This window comes from Somniosus microcephalus, chromosome 11 (assembly GCF_052327205.1).
Source record: "Somniosus microcephalus isolate GS21.2 chromosome 11, FLI_Smic_1.0, whole genome shotgun sequence".
NCBI lineage: Eukaryota > Metazoa > Chordata > Chondrichthyes > Squaliformes > Somniosidae > Somniosus > Somniosus microcephalus.
Genome location: NC_140997.1, coordinates 131,440,012 through 131,463,578, shown reverse-complemented (window position 1 = coordinate 131,463,578; position 23,567 = coordinate 131,440,012). Strand labels below are relative to the sequence as shown.

The following is a 23,567-nucleotide window of genomic DNA, read 5'->3' as shown; positions in this document are numbered from 1 at the left end:
AAGCAATTCTTTGCTCAGGAATTGGATAGCCATGTGTGTCACAAGGACAACACCTTCAATATAGCGAGCTGTCTACCTGGAGCCAGGGCAGTACATATTGAGGAAAAGTTTGAAGGGATACTGAAGGTGACAGGTAGAGACTGAATGGATGAAGTCCAAGTATTGGGGTAAATGGCACAGGGGGTAATAATATAGGGGCCTTCAAAGCCTCATATATGAGAATTGGCTCAAAATGCAAAAGATAGAGGATACAAAATAAATACAATGTCCGCTGGTATCCTTTCAACATTTTGGAAAGGAGGGGAGTTTACCCAAAGAATGGAGGAGATAAACATATGGTGCAAGAACAATGCTACCTTCATAAAATAACAGGGAATACTTCCAGAATAAAAAGGACTGGGACAGAAGAAATGGGCTGCACTTAAACCAAGTAGGAACAAACAACTTACAAGGAACATCAAGACAGCAATGAAAAATCATTTAAACTAGACATGTGCTAGTGAGTATAGGAATAGGAGGAGAGAGCAGATGAATGCGTGGCTAAAGAGTTGGTGCAGGAGGGAGGGCTTTAGTTTGCTGGATCACTGGGCCTGCTTCTGGGGAAGGTGGGACTTGTACAAGTCGGACGGGTTGCACCTGAACCAGAACGGGACAAATATCCTTGCGGGGAGGTTTGCTAGCACTGTTCGGGGGGATTTAAACTAACTTGGCAGGGGGATGGGATACAGAGTGGAGCTATAATAGGGGGTGATGTACAGCCAAATACAGAGGAAAAAATAAGTCAGACTGGAAGGCAGAGCAAATATGTAATGGCACAAGGGAGTAGGGCAAGGCTAAATGGCATTTATTTTAATGCAAGGAGTCTTACGAATAAGGTGGATGAACTGAAGTTGTTGATGAATACATGGGAGTATGATATTGTTGCTATCACGGAGACATGGTTGAGGGAGGGGCAAGACTGGCAGCTCAATATTCCGGGGTATAGAATCTTCAGGCGAGACAGGGGGGGGGGGGGGTAAAAGAGGAGGGGGTGTCGCAATATTAATTAAGGAGACAATTACTGCTGTAAGGAGGGATGATATATTAACAGGTTCCTCTAATGAGGCCATATGGGTTGAACTTAAAAACAAAAAGGGGGCTAGCACTTTGCTGGGAGTCTACTATAGGCCCCCAAACAGCCAGGGGAAGATAGAGGAACAGATATGTAGGCAAATCTCAGAGAAGTGTGCAAATAATAGGGTAATTATAGTGGGGGATTTCAACTTCCCCAATATTAACTGGGATAGTCAGAGTGTGAAAGGCTTAGAGGATGCAGAATTCTTAAAATGCATCCAGGAGAGCTTTTTGAGCCAGCATGTAGAAAGTCCTACAAGAGAGGGGGCGGTACTGGACCTAATTCTAGGGAATGTGGCCGGGCAAGTGGTAGAAGTGTTAGTAGGTGAGCACTTTGGTGACAGTGACCATAATTTGGTGAGATTTAAGGTAGTCATGGAAAAGGACAAGGATGGACCGGAAATAAAGGTTCTAAATTGGGGGAAGGCCGATTTTAATATGATAAGGCAGGATCTGGCCAATGTGGACTGGGATCAGCTACTTGAAGGAAAATCCACATTGGAGCAATGGGAGTCTTTCAGAAAGGAAATTGAGATGGTACAATGGCAACATGTTCCCGTAAAGGTCAAGGGTGGGACCAACAAGTCCAGGGAACCTTGGATGTCAAGGGATATACGAGAATGGATTAGGAAAAAAAGGGGGGCTTTTGGCAGATACAAAGGACTAAAGACAGAGGAAGCCCTAGAGGAGTATAAAAGGTGCAGGGGGATACTTAAAAAAGAAATTAGGAGAGCGAGGAGGGGCCATGAAATAACACTGGCGAGCAAAATAAAGGAAAATCCTAAGGTGTTTTATAAGTATATTAAGGGCAAGAGGATGACTAGGGAAAGAGTAGGGCCCATTAGGGACCAAAGTGGCAAACTGTGTGTAGAGCCAGAGGATGTAGGTGGGGTTTTAAATGAATTTTTTGCATCTGTGTTCACTATGGAGAAGGACGATGTGGACATAGAAATCGGGCAGGGGGACTGTGATATACTTGAACATATTAGCATCGAGAGGCAGGAGGTACTAGCGGATTTAGCAGGCTTAAAAGTGGATAAATCCCCAGGCCCAGACGAGATGTATCCCAGGCTACTATGTGAGGCAAAGGAGGAGATTGCAGGGGCTCTGGCACAAATTTTCAGAACCTCTCTGGCCACAGGGGATTTGCCAGAGGACTGGAGAACAGCTAATGTAGTACCATTATTCAAGAAGGGTAGTAGGGATAAACCCGGGAATTACAGGCCAGTGAGCCTAACATCAGTGGTAGGGAAATTATTGGAAAAAATTCTGAGGGACAGAATTGGTCTCCACTTGGAGAGGCAGGGATTAATTAGGGATAGCCAGCATGGCTTTGTCAAGGGAAGATCATGTCTGACCAATTTGATTGAATTTTTCGAGGGGGTGACTAGGTGTGTGGATGAGGGTAGTGCAGTGGATGTGGTTTACATGGATTTCAGTAAGGCTTTTGATAAAGTCCCGCATAGGAGACTGGTCAGGAAGGTAAGAGCCCATGGGATCCAGGGTGCCTTGGCACATTGGATCCAAAACTGGCTTAGTGGCAGAAGGCAGAGGGTGATGGTGGAAGGTTGTTTTTGTGACTGGAAGCCTGTGTCCAGTGGGGCACCGCAGGGATCGGTGCTGGGTCCCTTGCTGTTTGTGGTCTACATTAATGATTTGGATGTGAATGTAAAAGGTATGATCAGTAAGTTCGCAGATGACACGAAAATTGGTGGGGTGGTAAATAGCGAGGTGGGAAGCCTCAGGCTACAGGACGATATAGATGGGTTGGTCAGATGGGCGGAACAGTGGCAAATGGAATTTAACCCTGAAAAGTGCGAGGTGATGCATTTTGGACGGACTAACAAGGCAAGGGAATACACAATGAATGGTAAGACCCTAGGAAAGACAGAGGATCAGAGGGACCTTGGTGTGCATGTACATAGATCCCTGAAGGCAGCAGAACAGGTGGATAAGGTGGTTAAAAAGGCATATGGGATACTTGCCTTCATTAGCCAAGGCATAGAATATAAGAGCAGGGAGGTTATGATGGAGCTGTACAAAACGCTGGTAAGACCACAGCTGGAGTACTGTGTGCAGTTCTGGTCGCCACACTATAGGAAGGATGTGATTGCTTTGGAGAGGGTGCAGAGGAGATTTACCAGGATGTTACCTGGGCTGGAGCACTTCAGCTATGAAGAAAGACTGGACAGGCTGGGGTTGTTTTCCTTGGATCAGAGAAGGCTGAGGGGGGACATGATTGAGGTGTACAAAATTATGAGGGGCATAGATAGGGTGGATAGAAAGGAACTTTTCCCCTTAGCAGAGGGGTCAATAACAAGGGGGCATAGATTCAAGGTAAGGGGCAGGAGGTTTAGAGGGGATTTGAGGAAGTATTTTTTCACCCAGAGGGTGGTTGGAATCTGGAACTCACTGCCTGAAAGGGTGGTAGAGGCAGGAACCCTCACAACATTCAAGAAGCATTTGGATGAGCACTTGAAATGCCATAGCATACAAGGCTACGGACCAAATGCTGGAAAATGGGATTAGATTAGACAGGGCTTGATGGCCGGCGCGGACGCAATGGGCCGAAGGGCCTCTTTCTGTGCTGTATAACTCTATGACTCTATGACTATGTGGGGTGAGGGATTTGGGGGGGGCGGGGCAGTGGAGGAGTAAGAAACAGGATTATTGGTGAGAAAGTAATGAACAAAGAAAGACGAAACTTAGATTTATATAGTGCCCTCCCAACAGGTAGGTATCGGTGCAGATACTCAGTGAGACACATCATACAAAAACCAGGAATAGGCAGACATGGGGAAATGTAGGAGGAGACAAATCTATGATAACATGAACACTAGAAGGATTAGAAATAAAATGCTGGACGGCTGTGGTAGTATGGAACTACAATATGATGGGAATACAGGTTGGGCGTCCCGAATCCGGCAACCTCGGGACTGAGGCCGAGTCAGTTTTTGTGTTTTTTCGGACTTCGGAACGTGTTTCTGATGTCCAAAGTCCGGAAATATCGCAACCTGGGCTCGAGCATTTCCGGACTTCGGACAGAAGAAACACGTTCCGAGTTCAGAAATGCCTGGGCCCAGTTGGCGGCGGAAACAGGGTGTCCGGATTCCGGAACATTTTACAGATTCCAGACGACCCTGCCACCAATTGTCCCGGAGTCCGGACTCCGGAACTCCGGATTTTGGACGCTCAACCTGTATCAGAAACATAGCTTATTACAGAGGATGGAAATTAATACAACATTCAGCGTTATAAAGGGTTTAGAAAAATAAGTGGATCAATAGAAGGCTGTGTAGCTCTAAGTCAGGAACACCTGATGGGGTTATGCTGTAGACATAGAAACATAGAAGATAGGAGCAGGAGTAGGCCATTCGGCCCCTCGAGCCTGCTCCGCCATTCAATGAGATCATGGCTGATCATCCAAACTCGGTACCCTGTCCCTGCCTTCTCCCCATATCCCTTGATCCCTTTAGCATGAAGAAATATATCTAACCCCTTTTTGAATATATTTAATGAATTGGTCTCAACTGCCTTCTGTGGTAGAGAATTCCACAGGTTCACCACTCTCTGGGTGAAGAAATTCCTCCTCATCTCTGTCCTAAATGGCTTACCCCTTATCTTTAGACTGTGACCCCTGGTTCTGGGCTCCCCCGCCATCAGGAACATCCTTCCTGCATCTAGTCCTGTTAGAATTTTATACGTTTCAATGAGATCCACTCTCATTCTTCTAAACTCCAGCAAGTATAAGCCCAATCGACCCAATCTCTCCTCATACGTCATTCTTGCCATCCCAGGTATCAGTCTGGTGAATCTTCACTGCACTCCCTCCATGGCAAGAACATCCTTCCTCAGATAAGGCGACCAAAACTGCACACAATACTCAAGGTGTGGTCTCACCAAGGCCCTGTACAACTGCAGCAAGACATCCTTGTTCCTGTACTCGAATCCTCTCGCTACGAAGGCCAGCATACCATTTGCCTTCTTAACCGCCTGCTGCACCTGCAGCGACTGGTGCACAAGGACACCTAGGTCTCGTTGCACTTCCCCTTCTCCCAATCTATTGCCATTCAGATAATAATCTGCCTTCCTGTTTTTGCCACCAAACTGGATAACCTCGCATTTATCCACATTATACTGCATCGGCCATACATCTACCCAATCACCCAACCTGTCCAAATCATACTGGAGTTTCTCGGCATCCTCCTCACAGCACACACGCCCACCTAGCTTTGTGTCGTCTGCAAACTTGGAGATATTACATCTAGTTCCCTTGTCTAGATCATTAATATATATTGTGAATAACTGGGGTCCTAGCACCGATCCCTGCAGTGCCCCACTAGTCACTGCCTGCCACTCGGAAAAAGAGAGGTTTATTCCAACTCTTTGCTTCCTGTCTGCCAGCCAGTTCTTTATCCAAGTCAGTACCTTGCCCCCAATCCCATGTGCTTTAACTTTACACGCTAATCTCTTATGCGGGACCTTATCGAAAGCCTTCTGAAAGTCCAAATACACCACATCCACTGGTTCTCCCTTATCTATTCTACCAGTTAGATCCTCAAAAAATTCCAGTAGATTAGTCAAGCACGATTTACCTTTTGTAAATCCATGTTGACTTTGTCCGATCCTGTCACTGTTTTCCAAGTGCTCTGCTATTACATCTTTTATAATGGACTCTAGCATTTTCCCCACTACCGATGTCAGGCTTACCCCATTATAAATTCCCCTGATTCTGACTGCAAGGGACCTACGCTTGACTTCACCAACCTTTTTCTCTTCACATATCTATAGAAGCTTTTACAGTCAGTTTTTATGTTCCCTGCAAGCTTACTCTCATACTCTATTTTCCCCCTCTTAATTAATCCCTTTGTTCTCCTTTGCTGAATCCTAAACTGCTCCCAATCCTCAGGTTTGCTGCTTTTTCTGGCCAATTTATATGTCCTCTCCTTGGATCTTATGCTATCCCTAATTTCCCTTGTTAGCCACAGTTGAGTCACCTTTTTTGTTTTATTTTTAGGCCAAACAGGGATGAACCAATTCTGCAGTTCATCCATGCGATCTTTAAATGTTTGCCATTGCCTATCCACCGTCAACCCTTTAAGTAACATTCCCCAATCCATCCTACCCAACTCGCACCTCATATCATCGTAGTTTCCTTTATTTAAATTCAGGACCCTAGTCTCCAAGTCAACTACTTCACTCTCCATCTTAATGAAGAATTCGATCATATTATGATCGCTTCGCCCCAAGGGGCCTCACACAATAAGATTGCTAATTAATCCTTTCTCATTACATAATACCCAGTCTAAGATGGCCTGATCTCGAGTTGGTTCCTCGACATATTGGTCCAGGAAACCCTCCCGTATACACTCCAGGAATTCCTCCTCCACAGTATTGTTACTAATTTGGTTAGCCCAACCTATATGTGGATTAAAGTCACCCATGATTACTGCTGTGCCCTTATTGCACGCATCTCTAATTTCCCTTTTAATGCCATCCCCAACCTCGGCATTACTGTTTGGGGGTCTGTATACAACTCCCACTAATGTTTTCTGCCCCTTGGTATTTCTCAGCTCTACCCATACAGATTCCACATCATCAGAGCTAATATCCTTCCTTACTATTGTGTTAATCTCCTCTTTAACCAGCAATGCTACCCCACCTCCTTTTCCTTTTTGCCTGTCTTTCCTGAATATTGAATACCCCTGGATGTTGAGTTCCCAGCCTTGGTCACCCTGGAGCCATGTTTCCATAATCCCAATCATATCATATCCATTTACATCTATTTACGCAGCTAATTCATACACCTTATTACGAATGCTCCTCACATTAAGACACAAAGCCTTCAGACTTGTTTTTTTTAACACTCTTAGACCTTTTAGAACTATTATTTACTGTGGCCATGTTTGATTTAAACCCTTGACTTCTCTGCCTGCCACTTTTGCTTTTCTCCTTCCTGTCTTTTGCTTCTATTGTTGTTTCCCATTCCTCTGTCTCCCTGCACAGGTTCCCAACCCCCTGCCATTTTAGTTTAAACCCTACCTGGTCAGCATATAAAAGAGGAAAATTTGCCCTATGAAGAGATAGGAAGGATACGCGAGAACAGGAATTTGTATTAATGGGGGACTTCAATCAACCAAATATAAAATGGGAAAACCCAAGTGGTTTCGAGTCAGAGTTGGGAGATCTAATACATGACTGCTTCTTGACCCAGTATATCAAGGAAGCCACAAGCACAATGCTCATCTTGATCTGGTATTCATAAATAACCCAAACAATGTTGAGGAAATGGCTGTCCTCGCACCCTTGGGGGACAACAAACACAGAATGATAAATATTAGCTTGATCTGGAAGTCAGAAATAATGAGGAGGAGGAGCCAGGTATACAATTTTAAAAAGGGACAAGTTCCTTGAAATTAGGGAACAACTAAAGCAAATAATTGTGGAAGGTTGTTCAATAGAAGGCAAATGGAACACCTTTAAAGGTATAATGCTGAACATTTGGAATAAATACATTCCCAAAACCAACGAACTCAGACTACACGAATGTGACCCTAACTGGATGAGCAAGCAAATTAGAAGTATGACAATGAGAAAAATGGCATGTAGAAATTTTGCAGGGAGAAAGGAGAAGGGGCCCACTGGAATGAATACAAGAAACTGTAGAAATATGTTAAAAACGAGATCAGAGGCAGAGAGAGAGACCTGGAAAAAAGCATAGCAGTGGAGGCAAAGCATAACAGTAAAAAAAACGTTTTACTGTAACAGTAAGAGGGCAGTCAAAAAAGAGGTGGAAACAACAACTTGCATTTATGCAACACCTTTAACTTTCAAAAGAAGCTACAAGGCGATTGAGAGAGACGCAAGGAAGTCTAAAAGGAAGAGAGGAAGTTGGAGGGCCGGGCAGGGTGGTGGGGGGGCGGGGGTGGAATCCCAGAGCGTGGAGCCACAAAAGATGCAAAATTGGCTTGAAATTGAGGATGAGCACAGAATAGTATATATTCCGAATGAATACTTTCTCCAATTCACAAAGGAAGACACGAGCATCATTCACTCTCCACTCAGATATCCCAAGTAAAATCAATGGCTAATCAGGCTCAAGATAAATAAAAACCCCAGGAATAGATGGTATTATCCAAAATTCTGCAAGAGACTAGGCTAAAGGTTTGTGAAGCATTGATAATCATTGAGGGAGTCAGTACACACTAGGGTGGTACCAGAAGATTGGAAACAGGCTAATGTAGTGCCTCTAATATAAAGGTGACAAAACAGACACCGGCAACTACAGACCATTAGTCTTACTTCCATTTCATGTAAAATAATAGAATCCGTTATCAGTAGTAAATTTGAGAACTACCTGTACGACAATAACCTTGTTAACAGCAGGCAGCGTGGATTCAGAAAGGGAAGATTCTGTCTAACCAAGCTCCTCAACTTCTTTGGGCAAGTGACAACCCAAGTGGACTGTGGTAAGCCCTATGACCATGACTTCAAAAAGGCTTTTGACAGTTCTACATGAGAAACTGTTAAATGCAAAGCTGTGGGGACTCAGGGTAAATTCTGGGACTGCTTAAGAAACTAGTTGAAGAGGAGGCAACAATGAGCACCTTTTCAGGAGTTAGGTCAGAATGGAAGGAAGTATGGAGTGAGGTGCCTCAGGGCTCAGTGTCAGGACTGCTACGGTTTCTAATTTATGTAAATGACCTAGATTCAGAAATTCAATTCAAAGAGGTCAAATTTGCAGATAATACAAAATAGGGACAGTGGAATCGGAAGAGAGCAGTTCAGAAATTACAGAACGAGTTGGATGAGATATGTAAGTGGGCAAACAATGAGGATAGTGATAGACTTCAAGAGGACATAGACAGGCTGGTGGAATGGGCGGACACGTGGCAGATGAAATATAAACTAAAGGGTACAATCCTAACTGGGGTGCATGAACAGAGAGACCTGGGGGTATATGTGCATAAATTGTTGAAGGTGGCAGGGCAGGTTGAGAAAGCAGTTAAAAAAGCTTATGGGATCCTGGGCTTCATGAATAGAGGTATAGAGTACAAAAGTGTGGAAATTATGATGAACCTGTATAAAACACTGGTTTGGCCTCAACTGGAGTATTGTGTCCAATTGTGGGCACTGCACTTTAGGAAGGGTGTGAAGGCCTTAGAGAGGGTGCAGAAAAGATTTACGAGAATGATTCCAGGGATGAGGGACTTCAGTTACGTGGATAGACTGGAGAAGCTGGGGTTGTTCTCCTTAGAGCAGAGATGGACAGATATTCAAGCGTTGGAGGCAGAACAAAGAAAAGCCTGAGCCTGTAATAGATGGAGTTCAAAGTGGGGATGTGTGAGGTCATCCACTTTGGGCCTAAAAGATAGATCAGAGTACTGTATTTTCTAAATGGTGAGAAGCTAGAACTGTGGAGATGCAGAAATTTAGGGGTCCAAGTACAAAAATCACAAAGCTCGTGGACAGATTCAAAAAATAATTTAAAAAGCTTGTGTAATATTGGCCTTTATCTCAAGGGGGCTGGAATGCAAAGGGTTGGAAGTTATATTGCAGTTATATAAAGCTCTGGTTAGACCCCATTTAGAGTACTGCATTCAGTTCTGGACACTGCACTATGTTGATATAGGATATATTGGCCTTGGAGGGGGTGCAGCACAGATTCACCAGAACGATACTGGGGCACTAAAGGTTAAATTATGAGGACAGGTTGCATAGACTAGGCTAGTATTCCCTTGAGTATAGAATATTATGTAGTGATCTAATTGTGGTGTTGATTAAAGGAGTTGACAGAGTAGATAGAGAGAAACTATTTCCTCTGGTGGGGGAGATCAGAACAAGCGGGCATACCTTAAAATTTGAGCTAAGCCATTCAGGAGTGATGTAAGGAAGCACTTCTTCACACAAAGGGTAGTGAAAATCTGGAAAACTCTCCCCCAAAAAGCTGTTGACACTAGGTCAATTGAAAATTTCGAAACTGAGATTGATAGATTTGTTAGGCAAGTCTATATGAAGTTAAGATACAAATCAGCCATGATCTAATTGAATGGCAGAACAGGCTTGGGGTTGACTGGTCTACTCCAGTTCCTATGTAATCCCAGTGTCAGGGGTATGACTATAAACAAAGTGCAAAAAGTTGGGCTTTTTAGTCTGGAAATGAAGCATCTGATCTATTAGAGGTATATAGGATTAAGCATGTAGAAAAAGTTAGCCTAGAATATAATTTTAAATTAAGCTGTGGGAGTAGAACTAGGAGGCACAGGTTCAAACTAGAGAAGGGTACTTTTCGGACTGATGCCAGGAATTCTTTCTTCACACAGAGTAATCAATGTCTGGCACAAACATCCACATAGAGTAGTGGAGGCAAAAATCCTGGAATCATTTAAGAAGCAATTGGATGCTACAATGGAGGTAGGTGGCAATAGGATCTCTCTAGATGGATGAATCAAATGGGCCAAAAGGCCTTCCTCATCCATTATTAGCATGTGAACAATTTGGGCACTATAAAGTCTGCTTCATTTTTTTGCTCCATTCTAAAGCCTGATTCACCCCACAATGGGTGGACAGAAATGCTTCCCCCCACTTTGGGAATTTCAGAGTCAACCATTTTTATTCTAACATTTTGCTCATGATGTGCTGAAGTTAGAGAGATTGATGAGAGAGTCAGTCATTCCTTCCACACCCAGTCCCATGAGTTAGGTACATCTCTTATACAGACTCTGAAACCCAGAGAGAAATCATGCATTGTTGGTATCAAAGCTACCACTTCTGCAAAGAGCCATCAGAGGCATGTGGCAATATAATTTCTAATTTATGTTTTATTTGGCAATGCAATGTGGAGGTTATTGCCACCAAATAAATAAAAGCATTTTCATTATTCTTGTGTGATGTGGTGGGTGTGAATCTGTTTGAGATAGCACAGGAAATGTAAGGGGTCATTTCCCTCCAGGTTGTCGCATCAATATTTTATTAAAGGTTATCGAAAATGTTAGAGAAACAGCTAGTGCTCCATTAATGATGAACGGATTATATACATTTTTAAATGGAGCAGACATACTGCAGTAAACTTGATTCACAGCACCTAAAATTGTTACTGTGCATAAAGCCCACGATTTTTCATTAACAGAACTGCTATCGGATAAAACCAAGCTTTGGTTCTTCTTACTAATACCTATACTTTTAAGCAATTAGCAATGATACAGTTTTTTCATACGTTCATATCTCTTAAGTGTTTGTAGTCATGATAGGGTTTCTAGCTATTTGGCAAAAATTGCTGCAAAGAGAGAAAAAGAGAAAGAAAATATATTACAATCAGAATATCCCTCAGCTGAAATTTCTGGCTGAGCCTCCCAGTACCAAGCCATGGTGGAATGTTTAACATTTCTCCACTGACTTCAGCCACTACTGAATCCACCTTAAGCTTGATACAAGTAGATTTTTAACAACCCACAGACTGCCTTCAACAATGTGTTGATGAGAATGTGTGCTGGTCGAGATGTTACAATTGCAATCAGCTTGCTGAACAGACAGAGCTGGTCAATTGGAGTTATTGGTTTTTCCACAGATGCAATTTCCATGCTGCACACAAACAAATCAGATGAGAGTGAGCACTTACTAGTTTATAGAGATCTGCCACGCTTATCTGTTCTGGATCGACCATTTCAAAGTCCTTTCTGGGAACCAGGTCCATGCCCATCTGTCTGATGAATCAGAGAGAATTATATTAGAGCACAAACAATATGCATTTAACCCAAGATATTTTACAGGCTTTTGAGATTCAAAAATGTACACTAATGTATTACTTTCTACATATTTTGCATACATATAATGCTGGATGTTATGTAACACGGAGAGAAAATAAACCGTCTTTCGGATGAGACATTATACCGAGGCACCGTCTGCCCTCTCAGATGGACTTAAAAGATCCTATGGCACTATTTCGAAGAAGAGCAGGCGAGTTATCCCTCAATCAACATCACTAACACAGATTATCTGGTCATTATCACATTGCTGTTTGTGGGAGCTTGCTGTGTGCAAATTGGCTGCCACGTTTCCTACATTACAACAGTGCCTACACTTCAAAAAGTACTTAATTGGCTGTAAAGCACTTTGGGATGGCCGGTGGTCGTGAAAAGCATTATATAAATGCAAGTCTTTCTTTCTTTTTAAACAGACAGTCCAGTAAATTCTGAAAGAAAAAATTAAATTTTGATCTTTAGTTTCAGTTAAAGCAGATCAAGTTCCTCAAAGGGTTAAACAAGACCAGCATGACCAGTCGTAACAAAGTTTTTTCATTGAGGCCTAAAATTGGCTTCATTGCCCTTGGGATAGATTAGCCACAGCTCCCGTTCCTGATTACTAGCCAAGGATTCCTCTTGAAAGTATTATGTGTTGACATGAGGTGAGGACAAGATTTTGCTCAACTAGGAGGTACCCCAGGGTCAGAGATAGCAAACACTCATTCTTTAGGTGCAAACATGAAAAGGGCACTTGTGTGAAGGACTGGAGAGCTTCTGGCACCTGTGGAATTGTAGGCAAATAGGAGGAAACTGGAGTAGGGAGGGGGAAGAGAAGAGATCCTGCAAGCAAATACCTGGAGACCTTGGCAACCCTATAAAGTTATACAGCTGTGATTCTAAAATGCAGATACCATAGAACAGAAACAACAGTGACAACATTACATCCAACAGTTTGAGTCCAATAGACTGGCTGTAGGTTTGTCAGCAAATATGTGAACTGAGATTTTAGAAAACAAGTTTTGCATTTTAAGTTATTCTTCATGGGTTTCAACAATATTCATAAACAATACAAACAATCCCCAATACAGAAGGCCATCAGCGCTCCTCTATATTGTGCTCCTCTATGTCAACCGCCATAAGGACTTGGTTTTTGAAAACTTAAGATTTTGCTCTATTTATCATCAGTTTCCAAGACTAATTATATTGTCATGAGTAGTTTCTTCTCCTTTTGGGACTTCAGCTACCACAAGCACAGTTTATTTTCAGCGAGAATGTACACCTCTTTTAATCTTACTTTATCACAAAATATTAGGAATTATGGCGAATATTGGAAAGAAATGAAATTGCGAAATGAAACTGCTCCAATAAAACCACAGATCAATCTCTGAGGTATTCTTTAAATCATTGACAAACTGATTCTTGATTTTGCATGTTCTTTGCAGAAGATACTTTTCACAATGTCATACTTTAAACTGCCCTCTTTGTATGCTGAAAACCCCCAGCAGGACTATAAGGGCCAGGAATGCTTTAAGCTAAATAGTGGGGGGGGAAGGGTTCAGGTGAGGGGAAATTTAAAAAGTCAAAGAGAAAGGAGAAGGCAATAGTGCAGGGTAGTGATAGGGGTAATGATAACCAGAGTGTGACAGGAAGGGACAGAACGTATAAACATAAGAGTGCACCAAAAAGTAGAGTCAGAGTAGGGAAAAATGGGATAAAGACAAAATTAAAAGCTCTTTATCTGAATGCACGCAGCTTTCGTAACAAGATAGATGAGTTGACGGCACAAATAGAAATAAATGGGTATGATCTCATAGCCATTACAGAGACGTGGTTGCAAGGTGACCAAGACTGGGAACTGAATATTCAGGGGTATGACATTTTGGAAGGATAGGCAGAAAGGAAAAGGAGGTGGGGTAGCTCTGTTAATAAAGGATGAGATCAGTGCAGTAGTGAGAAATGATATTGGTTCAGAAGATCAAGATGTAGAATCAGTTTGGGTGGAGATAAGAAATTATAAGGGAAAGAAGTCACTGGTGGGAGTAGTCTATAGGCCCCCCTAACAGTAACTACACTGTAGGACAGAGTATAAATCAAGAAATAATGGAGGCGGGAGATTCTGAGAGTAAACAGAGCAGGAGATTCTGTGAGTAAACAGGGCGGGAGATTCTGTGAGTAAACAGGGCGGGAGATTCTGAGAGTAAACAGAATGGCAGCAGCAGCGGGAGCGGCAGACCTGCGAGGGAGCAGTGGCTGTGGGAGAAAATAAAGGTCGGTGATTTTCAGGCCCAGTCGAGCAGCGGGAGCGGCGGCAGAATTCGAGAGTGACGTCACAGTACAGAAACTGACGCCGGCGCAGGGGAAGAAGCTGATTGGTGAGTAGTGGGTGAGTACTTCTTTTTTCTTCAATTTTAAGTTTATTTCTTTTAAGGTAGTTCATAGTTAAGGTAGTTCGGGAGACTGAGAATCCGAGAGTTTAAATTTGAGGTAAGAGTTTTTTAATTAAGAGTATGGCAGGGGACCTCAGTCCCGTGCGTTGCACGGCCTGCAGCATGTGGGAATTCCTAGACGCTTCTTGCAGTCAGGATGACCACATGTGCAGTAAGTGCCAGCGGTTTGGCCAACTTGAGATCCGGTTTTCGGAGTTCGAGCGTCAGCTGGAGGCAGTGCGGTGTATCCGCGAGGCTGAGAGTTACGTGGATAGCACATTTTTAGACGTGGTCACCCCGCAGCTTAAGAAGGTGCAGTCAGAAGGGGGGCAGGCAGGTAGTCAGGAAAGCCCCAGAGTGCATCTCACTCAACAACCGTTTTTCTGTGTTGGAAAACGGTGAAAGTGACGGTTCCTCTGGGGAGTGCAGCCAAAGCCAAGTTAACGGCACTGTGGGTGGCTCAGCTGCACAAGGGGGGAGGAGTAAGATGGAATGGCAGTAGTGGTAGGAGAATCAATAGTGAGGGGTGCAGACAGGCCTTTCTGCGGTCGCAGACGTGACTCCAGGATGGTATGTTGCCTCCCTGGTGCCAGAGTCAAGGATGTCACTGAACGGCTGCAGGGCATTCTGAAGGGGGAGGGCGAACAGTCAGAGGTCGTGGTTCACATTGGAACGAAGAGGGATGAGGTCCTGCAACAAGAATTTAGGGAGCTAAGTAGCAGATTAAAAAGCAGGACCTCAAAGGTTGTAATCTCTGGATTACTCCCGGTGCCACGTGCTAGTGAGTATAGAAATAGGAGGATAGAGCAGATGAATGCATGGCTAAAGAGTTGGTGCAGAAGGGAGGGCTTTAGTTTCCTGGATCACTGGGTCTGTTTCTGGGGAAGGTGGGACCTGTACAAGTCGGACGGGTTGCACCTGAACCGGAACGGGACCAACATCCTTGCGGGGAGGTTTGCTACTGTTGTTGGGGGGATTTTAAACTAACTTGGCAGGGGGATGGGATACGAAGTGGAGCTATAGTAGGGGGTGATGCACAGCCCAATATAGAGGTAAAATAAGTCAGTCTGGAAGGCAGAGCAAATATGTAACAGCACAAGGGAGTATGGCAAGGCTGGATGGCCATTTATTTTAATGCAAGGAGTCTTGCGAGTAAGGCAGGTGAATTGAAAGTGTTGATGCACACATGGGAGTATGATATTGTTGCTATCACAGAGACATGGTTGAGGGAGAGGCAGGACTGGCAGCTCAATATTCTGGGGTGTAGAATCTTCAGGCGAGAAAAAGTCCCGCATGGGAGGCTGGTCAAGAAGGTAAGAGCCCATGGGATCCAGGGCAATTTGGCACATTGGATCCAAAATTAGCTTAGTGGCAAGAGGCAGAGGGTGATGGTTGAAGGTTGTTTTTGTGACTGGATGCCTGTGTCCAGTGGTGTACTGCAGGGATCGGTGCTGGGTCCTTTGCTGTTTGTAGTGTACATTAATGATTTAGATATGAATGTAGGAGTTCTGATCAGTAAGCTCGCAGATGACACGAAAATTGGTGGAGTGGTAAATAGCGAGGAGGGAAACCTTAGGCTACAGGACGATATAAACGGGTTGGTCAGATGGGCAGAACAGTGGCAAATGGAATTTAACCCTGAAAAGTGTGAGGTGATGCATTTTGGGAGGACTAACAAGGCAAGGGAATACACAATGGCCTAGAAATTCAGTTGTTTGCACCAGCCGCTAGCACCTTAGGAGGAGGAGAAGTGGGGTGCAAAGCGGCTAGCGCCCGGGCGCAGCGCGATCAGCGCCTCTTGCGAACTTCAGTTAAGATTTAGCGGCGGCGCAAAACCTTTGCGTGCGCTCAGCTGCGCGCGCAGATCCTGACGTCATTTCATGGTGCAACGCCCTTTGTGCGCCCCAAACCGGAAATTCAGTGGCGCCAGCCTATTGTGCACCTGGCGCCCCTAGCGACTGGTAGACGGGAACAGTTCCCAGTCGCTGCGGGGCGCGGGGGGCGCTAATTAAAGGGGACTCCTCCTGCAGTATAAATGGCAGCTATTTTGCACCACTCCTTCTTTGTGAGAGACAGATCTTTGGAGAGACAAAGGTAGAGAGCTTTCTGGTTTGGCTCAACACTCGCACAGGTACTTGTGGCTTCAGGCCACAGCTTTGCACTTGTCTTCAACTTCAGAGTCATAGCATTGATTGGAAACATATAATGGGGGCTGCAATGGGTGGAAATGTTGGGCTTCTTCATTGCATTCAAAGGGCTCGCTGTGAGAGAGTGCCAGTCATGGCCAGATGGAGAAGGGGCAACAGGCGTCGGCAAAGGAGGCCTTACCCACCCAGGGTATACCGCCAGCAGTTCTCATATCTGAACATGTCTGAGGAGCAGTGTGTTCGGAGGCTGCGATTCAGAAGGGCGGTGGTCACTGAGGTCTGCCACCTGCTTCGTGGAGATCTGCAGCCACAGCTGAGGAGCAGGGCGTCTCTGTCGGTGGCAGTGAAGGTGACGGTGGCTCTCAACTTCTATGCCACCGGCTCCTTCCAATCCGCTACTGGGGACATTTCCAATATCTCCCAGTTTGCGGTACATTGCTGCATCCGCCAGGTGACCAATGCCCTTTTCAGAAGGAGACGTCAGTTCATCTCCTTCCCCATGACCGTTGACAAGCAGCAACAGCGTGCAATGGGCTTTGCAGCATTAGCGGGCTTCCCCATGGTGCAGGGCGCCATTGACTGCACGCATGTGACTTTGCGGGCACCTCCAGAGAATGCCGAGGATTACCGCAACCGGAAGGGCTACCATTCGCTCAACGTGCAGTTGGTGTGTGACCACAGGCAGCTCATCCTAGCTGTCAATGCCCGCTTTCCAGGCAGCAGCCACGATGCCTTCATCCTGCGCCAGACTTCTGTGGCAGACATGTTCGAGGCCCAGCCTCACCCACGAGGATGGCTTCTCGGGGACAAAGGCTATCCTTTGTGCACCTGGCTGATGACCCCGCTCTGTGCGCCCAGCACCCCTGCTGAAGAGGGATACAATGACAGCCATCAAGCAACCAGGAACATCATTGAGCAAACAATCAGCGTGCTGAAGCAACGGTTCCGCTGTCTGGATCGTTCCGGGGGAGCCCTACAGTACTCGCCTGAGCGAGTCTCCCATTTCGTTGTCGTGTGCTGCATGCTGCACAACCTGGCTATCCGCAGGACTCAGCCACTGCCAGCAGACATTGGAGGACCACCAGAGGAGGAGGAGGAGGAGGAGGACCAGCACAGGAGGGAGGCAAAAAGTGCAAGGGCCGCCCGTCGGCGGCTTATTGCAAGTCGGTTCTAGGCCCCCTCTCAGGGAATGGCTTGTGCCAATGGCAGAAGATGAATGTAGCCGCTCCACAAGCCCTCTGCCGAGCAGGGCAACCAGGACTTCCAAAAGAAAGCATGGACAGTGCGATTTAAGAAAATGTTTTACTATGATACCTCTGTGCCCTTCCCACATGGCAAACTAATGGAGAGAAACCCCCCCAAAAACACAAATACACCAGTCTCAGCCTTTACAAGTAAAACAACTATACTAGTCTCGGCCTTTAAATATGAAACAAATATACCAGTCTCGGCCTTTAAATATGAAACAAATATACCAGTCTCAGCCTTTAAATATGAAACAAATACACCAGTCTCAGCTTTTATAAGTAAAACAAAACATTTGGCCACACATTCTACTTTTTCCCCTGCGAGGGTGATCCGTTTCGCCTCCGTGACTGGCCCCTACCCGCCCTGCAGCTCCTCAATGGGACCCCAGTGGCTGCAGCAAGGCTGGGGGAAGGCTGCTGAGGGTCAGATGGTGAGACGGCAGATGCCCTCGGGGGTCGGCCTGGACCAGCTCTGGGCCTGGAGGGGCCGGCTGATGTCTGCTCCAACTCTGCTTGGGCGGCAGCAGTCTGTCCAACAGCTGGTGGCAGCTGCAATGGAGGAGTGACAGTGTTGGCTGCAGGAATGCTGCCAACCTGACAGATCACAGGCACTCCCTGGTCGGCTGATACATTGGCACGCGCACGGGCCAGCACTGCAGCATGCGCAGCAATCTGCTGAGGCACAGACTGCTGGGCTGCTGCGGCACAGCGAGTGCCCCGGCGATGCCTGGCCGATCCAGCGAGTGTGGCAGCAGTTAGTGCCCGTGTGGCCCTGGTCTGTGTCTGCATGACAGCAGCCAGTGAATGCACGGCACGACTGAGCACTTGGCTAGAAGCCGCCTGTGAAGCAGCGAAGTCCTGCTGACTCCTAGCCTGTGCTGCCGCGATGTCCTGCAGACTCCTGGCCTGTGCTGCACTGAATTGTTGCAGACTCCTGGCCTGTGCTGCACTGAATTGTTGCAGACTCCTGGCCTGTGCTGCCCCGAATTCCTGCACACTCCTTGCCAGTGACTCTATGGAGTCAGGCATCCTTGCCACTGCAGCCATGAGCTCAGTGTGCCTGCGCTCAGCCTGGGCGCCCATTTCCGCTAGGAGCCGCACCTCCTCTGCGCTCACCGTAGCAGGACTGGAGGCCGCACTCCCCCTCCGGGGAGAAGGCCGCCGAGCTTCCCCACCCCTCCCGCGTTGCTGCAGCCCGCTGATCCCCAGAGCTTCACTATCCTCCGACCCTTCCCCCCTGCTCCCCTCCAGGGAAGATGTGTCACCATCATGGCCATGGGCTGCCTCGGCTGAGGGCGTCCCTGATGGGCTGGCTTCCTCTTCCTCCTGTCATCCTACTGAACTCCACAAATAAACTCTAAAGCCTGCACATCTGCCAATGCACTTTATAATGGTTATGTTTATGTTAATGTATTACAAGCCAAATGTATGTTGAATGTTTAAATGTCTTAATCTAAATGTACACTCTCGGGAGCCGCAAGCCTACATTTCATTGTACTGCACTTGTGCACTAACAATGACAATAAAGTTGATTATTATTATGTCTGACTCGGACACAGTGCCAGCTTGAGGGGCCGCCTCCTCACCTGGCGAGTCACCATCTGAAAGCAGGGAGGCACAAGAGTTGCTTTAGAGTGAGGACAGGGCGGCAGCGAGGGAGGCATGAGTGCTGCTGTGCACTGCATTGATTCGATAGTGGCAAAGGATGCTGGTGTGAGGCGCAAGTGGAAAGGGAGAGGGCAAAAAGGTGATGACCTTACCATTGGTGCCCAGAACAGTGTCAGCATCTCCAGTGGTGATGGGGCCACTCAGCCGGCCTGCCATGATCCGCTCCACTCGCTGCTCGAGGTCGCTCAGCTGTTTCAGGTCAGGACGGCCTCCCCTGGTCTGTCGCTGCTGTCTTCTGTTATGCGCCAGCTTGGCCTGCAAGAGAAAGGACCGCCTCTAAGTACAGTGTCAAGCCCTGATCTTGCCCGCACTGCCTCCCATGTTCGATTAGCCCTGACAGTGTCTAAAGTCCTGATTGCGCAAGTGCTTTTCATGACAGTCCCATAGCTGCTGGATGAGGGCTGGCCATTAGGGCTTTCAGACCTGTTTGGCCATAAAGTGAGGTGCACATGCAGGGATGAGGAGGATACTGGAAAGGGTACTCACCCTGACAACCCGAGTGAGGTCGTTGAATTTTTTCCGGCACTGGGTTGGTGTCCTGCCAACCACGCTGTTGGACGTGACCCTGTTTGTCACATCCCTCCATGCTTTCCGATATTCGGCGGGCAGCGGCCTCCTGCCACCCCCAGGGAAGAGGATATGGCGCCTGCGGTCCACTGCGCCAACCAGCAGCCTCAGGTCACCCTCGCCGAAGCGCTGCGCTCTCTCCCTGGCCTTCTCCATTCTCCTGGGCATGGAGCTGTTCCAGAAGCAGTGTTCAGGCCTTGCCTTAGGGCTGCAGTGTGCAGGGCGTGGCAGCCAAGCAATTCCACCCTCCCCCTTTAAGTGCTGACCGGCGCCTGACTGTCTGCCCTCAATGAGCAACTCGCCGCACCTGCGCTGCGCCCGCCTTCGGTGTTTGCGCCCCGGATCGCCGGCTTAGCGCCTAATGATAGTCGTGCATCGCCTGCTTTAGTGCAGCAGCAACCTCTTGGGGCGATGCAACTGAATATCGGCGAAGGTGGCGCTAAGTTGCGCCGGGCGCAAAAGTTAGCGAACGCCATGCTGTAGCGCCCCAAACGTGGCTATACTGAATTTCTAGGCCAATGACCCTAGGAAGGACAGAGGATCAGAGGGACCTTGGTGTGCATGTACATAGATCCCTGAAGGCAGCAGGACAGGTAGATAAGGTGGTTAAGAAGGCATATGGGATACTTGCCTTCATTAGCCGAGGCACAGATTATAAGAGCGGGGAGGTTATGATGGAGCAGTACAAAACGCTAGTTAGGCCACAGCTGGAATACTGTGTGCAGTTCTGGTCGCCACACTATAGGAAGGATGTGATTGCATTGGAGAGGGTGCAGAGCAGATTCACCAGGATGTTACCTGGGCTGGAGCATTTCAGCTATGAAGAGAGACTGGACAGGCTGGGGTTGTTTTCCTTAGAGCAGAGAAGGCTGATTGAGGTGTACAAAATTATGAGGGGCATAGATAGGGTAGATAGAAAGGAACTTTTCCCCTTAGTGGAGGGGTCAATAACCAGGGGTTATAGTTTCAAGGTAAGGGGCAGGAGGTTGAGAGGGGATTTGAGGAAAAACGTTTTCACCCAGAGGGTGGTTGGAATCTGGAACTCACTGCCTGAAAGGGTGGTAGAGGCAGGAACCCTCACAACATTCAAGAAGCATTTAGATGAGCACTTGAAATGCCATAGCATACAAGGCTGGAAAATGGGATTAGAATAGATCGGACTTGATGGCTAGCGCAGACACGGTGGGCTGAAGGGCCTCTTTCTGTGTTGTATAACTCTATGAGCCTTGTAAGAAAGGTACTGCAATAATCATGGGCGATTTAATCTTCATATAGATTGGACAAATCAAACTGGCAAGGGTAGCCTTGAGGACGAATTCATAGAGTGTATTCGAGATGTTTTCTTAGAACAATACGTTGTGGAACCAACCAGGGAGCAGGCTATTTTAGATCTGGTATTGTGTAATGAGATAGGATTAATTAATGATCTCATAGTAAAGGATCCTCTAGGGAAGAGTGATCATAGCATGATGGAATTTCAAATTCAGTTTCAGGGTGAGAAACTTGGGTCTCAAACTAGTGTCCTGAACTTAAATAAAGGCAATTACAAAGGTATGAAGACAGAGTTGGCTAAAGTGGACTGGGAAAATAGATTAAAGGGCAAGATGGTAGATAAGCAGTGGCAGACATTTAAGGAGCTATTTCATAACTCTCAGCAAAGATATATTCCAGTGAGAAAGAAAGACTCTAAGAGAAGGATGAACCATCCGTGGCTAACTAAGGATATTAAGGACGGTATCAAATTGAAAACAGAGGCATACAATGTTGCGAAGATTAGTGGTAGGCTAGAGGATTAGGAAATTTTTAGAAACCAGCAAAGGACGACTAAAAAAAAAGAGGGAGCAGATAGATTATGAGAGTAAATTAGCAAGAAATATAAAAACAGACAGTAAGAGCTTCTACAGGTATATAAAAAGGAAGAGAGGAGCTAAAGTAAATGTTGGTCCCTTAAAGGATGAGACTGGGGAATTAATAATGGGAAACAGGGAAATGGCAGAGACTTTGAACAAATATTTTGTATCGGTCTTCACAGTAGAAGACATTAAAAGCATCCCAATAATAATAAATAATCAAGGGGCTATAGGGAGGGAGGAACTTAAAACAATCACTATCACTCGAGAAAAAGTACTAGGCAAACTAATGGGATTAAAGGTGTACAAGTCCCTTCGACCCGATGGCCTGCATCCTAGGGTCTTAAAAGAAGTGGCTGCAGAGATAGTGGATGCATTGGTTGTAATATACCAAAATTCCCTGGATTCTGGAGAGGTCCCAGTGGATTGGAAAACCACAAATGTAATGCCCCTATTCAAGAAAGGAGGGACACAGAAAGCAGAAAACTATAGACCAGTTAGCCTAACATCTGTCATTGGGAAAATGCTGGAGTCCATTATTAAGGAAGTAGTAGCAGGACATTTATAAAATCATAATAGTCAGCGAAAGACCAGGGAGGTAAGACTAACTGGTAAGTACTTTCCTCAAACCTTCCTAGGAAGTAAAACCAAAACTAGTAGGATTTGGTTAGTTTAAAAAGGAATAAGAGGAGTACAGTATACATTGGTCTAAGTAAGCTTCGGGAAAACAAAAGTCGATAAATAAACTAAAACTAGAAAATTAAAAGTAATATAAGGGTTAAGTCATGGCAGTAGAGCTCGGACCTGTGTCATGCTCCTCCTGTAACATGTGGGAAATCAGGGACGCTTCCTGTGTCCCTGACGACTATGTGTGCAGGAAGTGTGTCCAGCTGCAGCTCATGTGGGACCGCATGACGGCCCTTGAGCTGCAGATGGACTCACTTTGGAGCATCCACGATTCTGAGAGGGGTGTGGATAGCACATTTAGTGAGTTGGTCACACCGCAGGTTAAGGCCAGCGTAGACAGTACATGGGTGACCAAAAGGCAGAGCAAGGGCAGGAAGGTAGTGCAGAAATCCCCTGGGGTTGTCTCCCTTAGCAACAGGTTCACCGCCTTAGGTACTGTTGTCGGGGGGGGTGACACATCGGGGGAAGGCACCAGCAGCCAGGCTCATGGCACCATGACTGGCTCTGTTGCAAAGAAGGGAGGGAAAAAGAGTGGCAGGGCTATAGTAATAGGGGATTCGATTGTAAGGGGAATAGATAGGGGTTTCTGTGGTCGCGACCGAGACTCCAGGATGGTATGTTGCCTCCCTGGTGCAAGGGTCAAGGATGTCTCGGCGCGGGTGCAGAACATTCTGGAGGGGGAGGGGGAACAGCCAGTTGTCGTGATACATGTTGGTACCAACGACGTAGCTAAAAAAAGGGAAGAGGTCCTACAAGTAGAATTTCGGGAGTTAGGAGCCAAGCTAAAAAGTAGGACCTCGAAGGTAGTAATCTCTGGATTACTACCAGTGCCACGTGCTAGTAAGAGTACAGAGAACAGGATAGTTAGGCTAAATACGTGGCTTGAGCAGTGGTGTAAGAGGGAGGGTTTTAAATTTTTGAGGCATTGGAACCAGTTTTGTGGTAGGTGTGACCTATACAAAAGGGACGGTCTACACCTGTGCAGAGATGGAACTGATGTTCTCGGGGTAATTTTTGATAAAGCAGTTCGGGAGCATTTAAACTAGTATGGCAGGGGGCTAGAAACCTATGTAGTGAAATAGAGGAAAGTGAAAGGCAGACAGAAATAAATGATAAAAGG

The 23,567-nt window shown here is 46.2% G+C and overlaps 1 protein-coding gene across 5 annotated transcripts in view; it reads right to left on the bottom strand.

Moving 5' to 3' along the window:
* dock3 (dedicator of cytokinesis 3) overlaps positions 1-23,567 on the bottom strand; it is a 1,512,713-nt gene that overhangs the window by 851,622 nt on the left and 637,524 nt on the right. For all 5 annotated transcript variants that reach the window (XM_086001262.1, XM_086001257.1, XM_086001258.1 and 2 more), the window contains one exon: positions 11,732-11,816. In XM_086001262.1, the coding sequence (XP_085857388.1) occupies positions 11,732-11,816 (85 nt within the window). The remainder of the gene's footprint in view (positions 1-11,731; positions 11,817-23,567) is intronic.